This window comes from Tauraco erythrolophus, chromosome W (genome assembly GCF_009769465.1).
Source record: "Tauraco erythrolophus isolate bTauEry1 chromosome W, bTauEry1.pri, whole genome shotgun sequence".
Classification (NCBI taxonomy): Eukaryota; Metazoa; Chordata; class Aves; order Musophagiformes; family Musophagidae; genus Tauraco; species Tauraco erythrolophus.
The window spans coordinates 25,145,298-25,158,142 of record NC_141497.1 but is presented as its reverse complement, the minus strand read 5'-3'; the positions used below and the strand labels follow the sequence as shown (position 1 = coordinate 25,158,142).

Genomic DNA, 12,845 nt, shown 5'->3' with positions numbered 1-12,845 from the left:
ACTAAAAAATTCTCAAGTAATTTGCATTCTGCTTTCTTGGGATCCTTTGGTCCTCATTGCCCAGCAAGGAAGAAAGACCATTTCAGTACTTAGGGGCTGGAATGCATGGGGCTCAACTCAATCACACAAATGGTAGAAACAGGTAAATGGATCTGCTTGCCTAGTCAATGGAAAGCAAATTAAGATCCACACACTGGTGTTTTTCCCACTGGAATTAAAGGAGGCAGATAAGGTTTTTTCCTTCTTCTATTTCTTCTTGCACTTTGTCACTGGATGTGGCTATTTCAGCTTGCACTGAGAAGACTGCACAGGTGAACGTCAGAATAGTGCCACCAATAGCTGTGTAGAAAGCCCAGCCCAAGGAGCAGTCTCCTAGTTTGTAAGCAGAAGCATAAGGTCCACAATAGCTTATTGCTTTCTGTCATCCCTAACCTGCAGGGTAAAGTATCAAGCCTAAGATAAGGAAGAGGCCTAGAAATAAAAACAGAAAGAAAAGAGAGAAGTTTAACAAATGATCAGTTTAACACCAAACACAGCACACATAGTAATGGTTATCATGGTGACTACTCACTCAGGATTGGGAGAAGATAAGTCTTCCGCATCCATCCTTCCTTTACTGATTGTTCCCTAGTATATACCATACAGTGTTTTATCTAAACTTGAAGCTATCCTATGATTTTTCTTATGAGAGATTTATTTCATATGATAATGACTTTGTTCTTAATTTTAATCCCTGTATTCCTTCTACATCCTTTGTTTTCACACATTATTAGGAGGTACACGGAGCTTGCAAAACATTCAAGCATCTCTACTGTTTATACTTGCACTTTTCAAATACTCAGGAACGTTTGCATTCACTTTTGAATTCATATTTAGCTGGCCCTCTTTCAGCTTTATTTAGTCATTCATCATAAACATTTTTGCCTTTTTCCTCTGGATTTTTCCTACCTTGATTTTCTTGCCTGGAAAAAATAAAATCTCAAACTGCATCTGCTTATTTGGCCACGGTAGGACATAGTAGACAAATAATACATCCAGTTCAATAAGCTGCTTTCACAATGAAGAGATTCTGGAGTCAATTACAAACTAACAGATCTAAGTACCCACACTGGGATCCTCTAAACAGGTGATCAACTGCTGCAGAAAGAAAGCACATTTCTAGTGATGCATGAGTAAAAGCCTCAGCTCCTAATCTTGCTAAACCACCTGAACACCATGCTGTGCCTCAGCCTGGAAGTAAAAAGCTCAAACTAGATGTTTTGCCCATCTGATTGTCTCTTGTATTGATAATTTTCTCTCCTATAAGGACCAGTCTGTATCTAAGCAGTGAAGGGCTTCATTAAGGAAATGAAAAGTCACATTACAGTCCCTGTATGCCTGATGTTTCTTTGTACAAAGTTGAGAGATTTAATCAAAATGCCTGATATGCTAGTGGCTACAATGCTCTTATATGAGCCTTCTGTATTGGGTTTACATGGCAAGGTTTTGGTAGTGGAGATGCTACAGGGGTGGCTTCTGTGAGACACAATGAGTTAAAACCAGATCTCCTTCCTACAAGGTATGTAACTAAACATCAGGACAGCTCATAGGTATCAAAATTTACTTTCTGTTTTCTTCAAAATTTTACTTATAAGAAGAGGAATAATTATGCAAAATACTTTTTGCTTAAACACAACCAGTTTATCCAGAAAATGAATACAACCTTCCAGATCCCATAAACATTACCAATTTAGTTGTCCTGCACTGTAAAGCCCTTTATTCAACCTGCCACCTTGAGAAAAAGAGCTGGTAAAGGTGTTATCATCTTCTAGAAGTGGTCTGAATGTTATGCTTTTTATGTACAGCTCTAGTTCATCCACAGATTTCATCCAATCCCAAAATTTCTACTAAGTAATAAAACAGAAAACACTCGTCTTTTCTACCCTATACTAACAGATCACCAAGAACAGCTGTAAAGACTTGTTTGCATCTTCTTCAATTCAGTTAGATTAGCCCATTCTGCAGTATGTTAGGTTTTCTTAATTGCTTGTTTAAAGAAATTCAGCCTCATTGAGAAAGAAAAACTGGGTCCTATCTAGTAAGCAGTTAATATGCATAAAATGCAAAAACCATCATGCAACTGTCTAAAATCAATGTCTATGAATGCCAGACATTTCACAAAAGAAAGTCCTTCTTCCAGCGTTTTTCTGACAAAGACACCACCACAGGCATGAATGAACTAAATGTCATTATTCGTGGCAGCAAAATCCATTAGTGAGTGCTATCCTTTCCCTGTGAAGGAATTTCATCACTGCTTACATTTAAGAACCACTGACAAATTTTATGCGGTGTTTCATAGATTCATAGATTTCTAGGTTGGAAAAGACCTTAGAGATCATCGAGTCCAACCATCCCTAATCCCCATTAAACCATATCCTCAAGTAGATCATCCACCCTATTCTTAAACACATCCAGGGATGGGGACTCAACCACCTCCCTGGGCAGCCTATTCCAGTGGCTGACAACCCTTTCAGAGAAGAAATACTTCCTAACATCCAACCTGAATCTCCCCTGACTAAGCTTATGCCCATTTCCTCTTGTTCTATCACCCATCACTAATGTAAAGAGTCCTTCCCCTACCTCCCCACCATCTTTTCTCAAGTATTTATAGGCCGTAATCAGGTCTCCCCTCAGCCTCCTCTTCTCCAGGCTAAACAGCCCCAACTCCCTCAGCCTCTCTTCATAAGTTTTATTTTCCAGCCCCTTGACCAGTTTAGTCGCCCTTCTTTGGACTCGCTCCAGGAGCTCAATATCTCTCTTAAAGCGAGGGGCCAAAAACTGGACGCAATATTCCAGGTGCGGCCTCACCAGTGCCGAGTACAGGGGCAGGATCACTTCCCTGCTCCTGCTGGTCACACTATTCTTGATACACGCCAGTATCCCATTGGCCTTTTTGGCCACCTGGGCACACTGCTGGCTCATATCAAGCCGGTAGTCAACCAACACCCCCAGGTCCTTCTCCGCCAGGCAGCTCTCCAGCCACTCTTCCCCGAGCCTATAGCGATGCTTGGGGTTTTTATACCCCAAGTGAAGGACTCTGCACTTGGCCTTATTAAAGCTCATGCCATTGGCCTCAGCCCAACGATCCATTCTGTTCAAATCCCTCTGAAGGGCCTCCCTACCCTCGAGCAGATCGACACAGCCTCCCAGCTTGGTGTCGTCCGCAAATTTACTGAGGGTACATTCAATTCCCTCATCCAGGTCATTGATAAAGATGTTAAACAGAACTGGACCTGTTTCCTGGCTGATTGGCCAAAGTATATTAAGTATTACTTTATCTTAGACCTGGATAAGCTGTGCTTTCATCCTGCTGAGCCCAGCAGCTGTTTCAGACTAAAAATCAGCAGTTCCTTCTCCTCTATTCATCACCAGTTTCCTGTTTTGTGTAACCAGCATGACTACACAATGTATTTTTCTGACTGTATATTGGTATGGTCCAGTTGCCATTTTTCTCTAATGATCACAAGTCCTTTGTTAGCGAAAAATCACCATCACTGAAGTAAGAAACCGAATCTGAAATTTCAATGTAGCTGCTGCCACCAAGGAAGTTTTTAAAGTTTACTCCCACATCACTAACAAAACTAGAGAGCCTGTATTTAACTGCAAACCTGGCTTATGGCTGAGTCACAAACAGGACTGAGAAGTTACATCCATCTCTTTTTACCAAAAACTGAACAACTCCTGAAAGCTACTGGTTCATGGTACGTATGCCCCAAGCTGAAAAGCCATTACCCAAAACTCAGCCCCTCCCAAAAGGCTGCAGCACTGTCAAGTTTATTCATCAGGACTTTACTGAATTTTATTAATTTTTTTAAGAGTATAGAAAAATCCTGGAGAAATATTGACTGCAACCTACAATTTCATAAACTACAGCTGTTTTCTCACAGTTGAAAACAAAATTCAAAGAAAAGTCTTAATTATGGGCTGTGAATATACTCAGATTCTGGTTTTTTTTCCCTTTATATAGCTAACTATGAATCCTATACTGGCCTAGTATAATAAAAGAAAAAAAAAGTAATGTTTTCACTACCAAACCTACCTTGTACTCCATTTCAGTGGAGACAGAAAGCGTCTCAGGACATGCATCTCTTCTCACTATCACTAATATTTATCATCATTTCTCATTTCATTAATACCTGGTTCCTACTTGCTAGGAAAACCGAATAAAGATTATTTGGTTAAGCCAATTCAACATACCCACAAGAGAAATGACACTCTTTGGATTTCATGCTGACTAACAGCAAGTGGAGAAGCACAGACTCCTCTTCACATATTCAGCTCAAGGCTCCAGTACCTGGCACAATGTCTGAGCTGCGCAAGGTACAAAGATCCCTTCCTGACTCTCTCTCCCTGCCCAAAAAGGGGTGCTCATAAAAAAAAGATCAAGAGGAGCTTTGCCTCCTGCTTCCTAGTAACTACAAAAGAGATAGTCACAGGCTACAGAGCTTATTTCAATGACTCTTGCAGCTTAAACAAAATACACACAAGATGCTTCACCACTCACCAACAGAGCAAATCGTGGGCTAAAGCAGAAATCAGCAATCCAAAGCACTTAACTGTCCAACTACCTGTAACCAGAGCAGCAGCTTCCAGAGATCCAAAAAAAAGAACAACTTCTGTGTTCCTGGGAACATGGATGCAAAGGGAAGGAAAGGAAAAATGTCCATGTGAAAAGAACAAGGTAAGATATGATACCTGAAAAGGAAACTGATCTTTTCAAGACTCGTTTTAGAAAGCAGGTATTCTTTATTGCAGCGCTGGGTGCACGGGGAATTTCTCCTCCTAGCGTGCACACCAGCTTCTGGACAGAAAATTAGTTATACACTACAATCATGCATAATTCATAACATATCTACATATTCTTAAACAACTGGTTAATTTTCTCTCGCTTTTCATGTAAATTACTTCACATGCTCAGTTTTCCTCCTCCACCCCTTTCTTTTGGGTCTGGGGTGTAATTAGGGTAGGTGGTCCGTGACTCAGTGGTCACGATCTGCCCCTGCTGGAATTACCTTTTCCCCCAAATCACTGCATGTTCACAGTTTAGAAAAACATGAGAACAAAATTTATGCAGTTTCTAGGATGTTCCCTCCAAGGGCAGACAGGTCTTGATAAAGAGTCTCTGTTTTAATCACTGCTGACAGCTTCAAGGCTGGACGTCTTGTTAGTTTCTTTAGGTATGTGTAAATCACCTACTGCCGACTGAACCCTTCATGAAACTGTTACACAAAACTTTAACCCCTTTATTGTTGGGTAACAATTCCCCCCTTTTCTTTATCCTTGTGAATTCTTTCACAAGAATTCATATTGTTCATGTTTAAGAATTGTGAGTAGCACCCAAACTCTCCTAGTCAATTTGGTTAATTTGTACCTGAACATAAAGTTTACAATTGTTAGTATTGTTACTGCTACTAGTACTACAAGCAAAGGATGTATTAATACAAGTTCAACACTCTAGTTGCTGATGGTGAATACCCTAGAAAAATATTCCACCAATGATGTTCTCCATCTTTCTTCACTCGTTCCAGGACGTGGTGTATTTCTTCAGCGTCATAATGGACAGTTATCAGAGTTTTTTGTCCATTTTCTCGGGCTTGCTTCAGCAATCGTCTTAAGTCTTCATGTTGCACCAGTGTTGCAGCCAAAGTGTTAACAGTAAGGAATGTGTATCAGCGAATATAAAAAGAGCACTGTCCTTGAGATAAGAAGGTAGGTTGAAGCTGTGAAAAACACACTGTCCCTGGGAAAAAAACAAGAAGGATGAAACTATGAAAAACAAGATTCTGAGCAAAACATACTAACTGCAAAAATATTAAAATATTGTAACAAATATAGAAATCTGTATCCAATCACAGTGTGTATCATACTCGTGCTTGTCGCGTGAACAGTAGTGCTAGACCAATTAACTTGCTAAGTACAGCGCATGAAGGCATGTACAGAACCGAGCTATGCTATAAAAAGAGCAGTGTCACAGAATAAAGCGGAAGCCTTTTTACTCATCATATTGATGCGTCTTGCTTCCCCGTCCTCGGCCGCAACATCTGGTGACCCCGACGTGATCAAGAGGGTTTTCAACGACCACAACGCGGACGAGAGAGAGGACGGCCATCCCGGCGCCCGAGAGAGGCGGATAGCCCGAGAGAGGCGGATAGCCCGAGAGAGGCGGAATAGCCCGAGAGGCGGATCGTCCGAGAGAGGCGGAATCGTAGCGCTACGGACTGACCGGTGAGTCAGGCAGACCGAGGTCTGGTTCGGGATGGGAATGCTGCAATGACAGCCTGGGAACGAGATGATGGAACGGGACGTTGCATTGTCGTTGTTGAAAAGCTTCTTAGAGGAGCGTGGACTAAAACTTGGAAAAAGATATTGGCCCCTGATTGCAGGGGGGTATGCAAAAGAAGTAAGTGACTGAAAAACAAAATAAAAAAAGAAAAAAAAAAAAAAAAACTATAAAAAACAACAAAAAAAAAAAAAAAAAACACAAAAAAACACAAATAAGCAACAACTGCCTCAACAGGAGGAGGTAAGCGACTGGGACAAAGTGCTAGAGAAACCAGCACTACTAACAGTTCTAACTCGATAAAACTCCCGGTACTCCTGGTTTGGGTATCAGCCCATGTACCGGAGGCAAGCTCTTCAAATATATACCTGACAAGGACTTGGGACACTATAGACGTTAAACTTTGGCGTGCAGCCACCTGTGGGGATGCTGCCGGCCTGGAAAAGTCATCATCGAATCTTTTGATCCAGGGCCCCGAACGAAAGACAGACTTATTTCTTTCCCCCTCTTCCAACGAAGTCGGTACACCGGCACCCCCGCGCCGCGCCGCCCACCGCGCCCGGCGGCGCCCCGGGAACGCCGCTGCTGCTGCCGGCCGGGGCCGCGGGCGGCGTTTGCCTCGGCGCTGCCGCTCGTGTGCAGGAACGAACCGCGGCTGGAAAGGACGGAGACGCGCTGCGGGCCCCGCTGCGCCGGTTCGTTCGCGGCTGATGGTCCCCTCGGCGGGAGGGGGCGGCGGCGGTTACGGAGCGCGAGCGGCCGGAGCTGCGGCAACAACAACAAGAGCAACAACAACAAGGGGGGGGCGGCACAGGGCTGCTGGGTCGTCATCGCCACCCCGCCCGGCTGAGGCGAGGGAGGCCTGACCCCCCCCCCCCCCTTGTTGTTGCTGAACCCCCCCGAGAGACAGCACATCGTAACTTGGATCGTCTCGATCGGCATCGCGGGAAATAACTAATCCTCTTTTGTTCCAGCAATTTCAACAGTTAATATCAGTGTTGCAAAACCGTAAACATGCACATTCCATTATACATCTGCGAGCGCACACCACGCTTCCAGGGCCTATAGCAGAAGGGAACAGGCGAGCTGAGCCTCTCACGAGTGCAGCTCTGGTACCAAACTCGTTAATACAGGCAAAATCTTGCAGGACTTCTACCATCAGGATACCGACGCTATTAAGTGACAATTTGGTTTAACACGACAATAAGCCCGCTCAATCGTACAATTCTGTACTAGCTGTTAAAATATGATCATGCCACCAGTGAATGGTGTTAATCTTCGTGGTTTACGCTCGCAGGAACTTTGGCATACACTTCTTATCAGACATATGTATTTTTGTCATCATAAAGTATTGAGCATGTTGCTGGTATTTTTTACAATCCTACTGGGCAACCGATCATAGGACACGCACATGGTACTTTGGAGAATATGCTTTTGAAACAAGAAAGGGGAATGATGGGGAAATCTCCCAATGAAACAATAGCTAAAGTGTTATAGGTGTTAAATCTCTTAAATCGAGAGCTAAATATTTTGGGATGAATAAAATGTCACTCATGTCAAAATTAGGCACAGGCAGGGTTACAGCAAGTGGCTTTCCAACAGCTGACTGAATTGGCTACGAGAGCATTAAGACGTGTCCCTGATTTTTGGGACAGGGGAGGCTTCCTTTGCTTCCATTCGGCAGGGAGCACAGGAACCTTATGAGCATTTCTTTGATCAGCTACAAATGGCAGTTCAGAGATAAACAGAAAATCCGGCTACTGCAGATGTGTTGGTATTCCAGTTAGCCATTCAAAATGCTAACACAGACTGTCAATAAGCTCTTGATCTTATCAGGAATCGGGCAAAAACGATTGCAGATTTAGTAAAGGCGTGTCACAATGTGGGCTCGAAACACTATAAAGCAGAATTTTGGGAACCAGCTAAAATCATTGCAGCTTCAATATTTGCACCAGGAGTTGGAGTGGCACAGGTGTTAACTATACTGAATAAGTTGGGTTGTTAGCTTGCAAAACAAACTAATGCTACAGCTTCTGCTTTATCAATGCTCTTAATTGACAGGATGGTTAAAATCTTTAATAAAGCAGACATTATATTGCTAGTAGTTCTTTCATGCATAGCAATAATCACCCCCTGCCTATTGTCACGTTCCCAGCAGACGGTACAGAGTACGGTTAATCAAGTAATGATCACAGAAAAACAAAAAAGGGGGGAGTTGTTGTGGCATCATACACACAGCTACAGTTGAGGTTTGACCTTGATGATTTAAGCCTGTGCTCTTTTCTGAAGTTGGGAAACACCGATAAAGAGGATGAGAAAGAAAAGGGAGTGTGAACAGCTGGTGCAGGGAGTGTGAGAAGTTGACATGAGGAGTTTGGGAAGTTGATATAGAGTGTGTGAGAAAATGATGTTTAGTTTAGCATAAAAAATAGCTCCTTTTTAGGCATAGCCAATAGTAAAATTAAAATAGGTGCGTGCACTATTGTTTGTAATCAATCACAGTTGGGTGAGAGCCGCATGGACACATCGTGGCTAGAGTAATAATCTATAAAAGCTGCGTGTATAACAACAATAAAGGTCACTCTGCTATCACAAAAGAATTTTGGACACAGACAATCACAGCTGCACAGCCTCCTTTAACAGTAATCATTAATGGGGAGGCTTTTCTGGCCTAGTTGACACAGGGGCTGATGTATCTATAGTGAAAAATCCTGACTGACCGCCCTCTCGGCCTCTGATACAAGCCCTGGCAGCTGTGATCGGAGTAGGTGGAACACAGATCCCACAGCAGAGTGCACAGACCTTGTTAGTAGTAGGCCCAGGTAACAAACAAGCTGTTTTGAAACCATATGTTTTTGATGTCCCATGTACATTATGAGGTCGGGATTTGTTGAATCACTGGAATGTGAGGCTAACCTCAAAATTTTAGCACATCACTGATGTCCAGCCCTGACTCAAGCTGGCAAGCCGGTCTGGGTCGATCAGTGGCCACTAAAAGGTGAGCGACTGGACTGAACTCAAAAATTAGTCAATGAACAGCTCAAATTAGGACATATAATTCCCTCCAATATTTGTTATCCCAAAGAAATCAGGAAAATGGAGATTTATGTTAAAAGATTTAAGAGCTATTAATACAATCCTTTCACCAATGGGTGCATTACAACCGGGTGTACCAAATCCTACTATGATTCCAGAATGTTAGCATTTGATGGCGATTGATTTAAAAGATTGGGTTATTTCACCTTTTTACTTTTTTATTTATTTACACCCTAACGATTGTCCTAGATTTGCCTTTTCAGTTCCAGTGCTTAACAATGAACGACCCACGCAACAATATCATTGGATTGTACTGCCTCGAGGAATGATGAATAATCCTACAGTTTGTCAATTGGTAGTAGATGATGCTCTCTGTCAGGTCAGACAGCAGATCAAGCTTAGCAGATTGTACGTGCCTGCCCTGACCGTCAACGTATTGTGCCTTCAAATACTCCAGCAGGAGTAAATCCAACAGGTTTATGTGCCAATGAATTATGGCAAACTGATATTACTTATATTCAATTGTCTAATCGATCTAAATATGTGCATGTAACTGTTGATATGTTTTCTGCCCTTGTTGTCGCTACTGCTCACACTGAAGAAAACCATGGGAGTACCAAAGAAAATTGGGACAGACAGTGATCCAGTATGGTGCCTTTTTACAGGATTGGAGAGTGACTCACACTACCAGTATCCCTCATTCACCTATGGGACAAGCTGTTATTGAACAAACTCATTTAACGTTAAAACAAATGTTTGATAAACAAAAAGGGGCAGTCTTCCGTATATTTCCCCGCAAGAATCCTTGGACAAAGCCACATATGTTTTAAATTTTCTTAATTTGTCTGCTTCTAGGCAACATACTATGGCTGTGGATCACAATTTTAAACCCAGTGCCATTTTTGCAGAAAAATCAACAGCATGTTATAAGAAGCTGGACTCAACTCATGGGATGGCCCTGCGCCTCTGCTTACATGGGGAAGAGGGTATGTTTGTGTTCTTCCCACAGGTCCATACTGGTTACCAGCAAGAAACGTAAAGCCAACCAGGACTTTTGAAACTACAAATAGAGAAGGGTAGATCCAAGAATTAGCAGAGCAAGCAGAGATCACAGAAACACCGAATGAAGAGAATGGTTCAAATGGACAGACTTGTAATAGAAGATTTCATGTTAATATATCAACTGTTCTTATGTTTCTCATTGTTAGGTATATTATGTGTGTGAAAGTTGCTTGTATATATGCTTTGTGTCTTTTCTCCGATCGGAAAGTGTATGGATTCCACCCGTAGCTACTGGAAGGAAAAGAATTAACTGGTACCAAATTAATGACAAAGAATTACTAACTGGACTTAGTTGTAAGCACGTAACTTTGAAAAGAGAAGCTAGGAGGATTGTTATTGAACAACATGTTGCGATTCGCAAAAACCGCTGTTAGCCGGCAGAGCACATACTGGGCAGCCTTGTTGCACGCACTGGCCACGCGTGCGGCAACGCCGTGTCAGTACCTTTGTCGTAGACTCTGCTAAGGGTGAAAAGAGATGGCTCAGAGCGGAGCTGAGGGAGGCTGCAGAGCACACTGTGTGGATAAACAGGGGACGCCCTGAAGGTGCCGTGCCTGCCTCCCTTCTCCACAACGACCCTGCCGATTGACACCCTCCTGCTCAGCGAAATCTTGGGTATAGTGGAAATAGTAAGGCCCTCGGAAAGGGAAGTAGTATACTAAAAACTGCTTTTGCAAGGCTGTACCAAAACAATATGCTAGTAACTGAAATTGCCAGTCTCCTACACAGAGTTTTATTCGTGCAAGAAAAAAAAAAAGGGGCAACGCTGTCACTGATCGATCACACAAATTTTTTCACCAATCTGCTCGACCTCTTCAGAAAGAGTTTGCACTGTCGCGAGCACAAGCCCGTGCCATCGTCACTGCAAGGCACCAACCCTCGAGGATTGCAACCAAGAGGAGTGTGGCAAACTGATGTAACTGAGTTTCCCACCTTTGGTCCACTGCGCCATATCCACGTCACCGTGGACACTTGCAGCAGAGCTGTATGGGCGACACCAGCGCCTTCTACCGCCTTCCGATGTGTAAAACAACATTGGCTTTCAGCATTTGCTGCCCTTGGCTTACCACAAGTCATCAAAACAGACAATGCTCCTGCATACACAGGAACAACATGTGCTGCATTTTTAGCGGATTGGGGAATTGAACATAGAAAAGGTGTTCCGTACAACAGTACGGGTCAGGCTATTATTGAACGGTGCCATCAAGATGTAAAGCGACTCGCTGCCATTTTGAAAAAAGAGGGGGAGATGTCCCCCAACGCGCGAACTGAAAGGCGAAGGCGAAGGCAATTCAGGAGTTCCCAAAGACTCGGACCTCTCTGCAGAAGAATAGAAGAAGTGCTAAATCTTCCAAAGAACATATTAGACGACTCTGATCCAGATGAGATAGATTTTGCCTTTATCCGTAGTCTGATACGCACGCGCAAAGCTGCAAAATTATACCCGCTAACGCACTGTAGGTGTAGATGTAGAAGGTTACAGGTTATAACTATAGAGTGTGGAGGTTGTAGTCGCATATGTCATGAATCGCAACGTGACGCAGTGCAAGGCTGTGCAGATTGTAGACGCGCTTTAGATATTAACCCATACCAGGCGCTCGCTGCTTGGCTTAAAATAGAGAACGCTTCACGACAAAGGTTAACTGCGTTGTTTGAGAGTGCAGAAGAAGCTATATTAGCGCACGCAGCTTTTAGGTTACAAAAACTATTGACTGTTGTAGAAGTAGCACAAAAGACACAAGTGATGGGTACCAGATATCAGAAGCAGTGTAGACGTCATGATAAGAATGGAGGAGTTTAAGTAACAGGAATCTTAGTTTGGTGCCAAATGACCTATGGAATCAACTCCATCAGCCCGAGAGACAACATTTGGGTAACCATTGCTAACAAAACAAACCAGTCATCAATTTGCCTAGCCCTGGGTGGTATTGGAAACCCATTCCGTACCTGTCTCATAGGAGTACCAACATGGAAAGTGGCAGCCTTTAGAGGGCTAGTAAACACCACTAACCTAACATATAGCAACTTCAATACCAACGATCTATGGAGTGACCCCTCAACAGTATGACGGAGCAGTACAACGCCGGCTTATTCATGCACTTAATGCTTCCCTCCAGTCTAATCTAGAAGAACTAGACCTGCTTGGTAGTATGCATGCAAACACTACCGCTGGGAAAATAGGAGGATGGTTTTCATTTTTGCCGTTAGACCCAAACAGCTCAAATAAAAACAGGAAACTATGGGCAACCTTAGATTCTAATCTTGACAGCGCATCGGTAATTCGCTTTCTATACTCGAGCTGCAATGGCAGCAACATTACTGAACCTCGAAGGTTGCCCGAAGGAATTTTCTTAATTTGTAGAGACAGGGCATGGAATGGCATTCCAAAACAAACAGAAGGGGGTCCTTGTTATTTAGGCCAGCTAGC

General features: G+C 43.1%; 1 protein-coding gene across 1 annotated transcript in view; it reads right to left on the bottom strand.

The window, feature by feature from the left end:
- Nucleotides 1–214: 214 nt before the first annotated feature.
- Nucleotides 215–12,845, bottom strand: part of LOC104375215 (LHFPL tetraspan subfamily member 2) — a 51,155-nt gene continuing 38,524 nt past the window's right edge. The window contains 1 exon segment of the mRNA XM_009981510.2: nt 215–471. Coding sequence (XP_009979812.2) covers nt 215–471 — 257 coding nt within the window.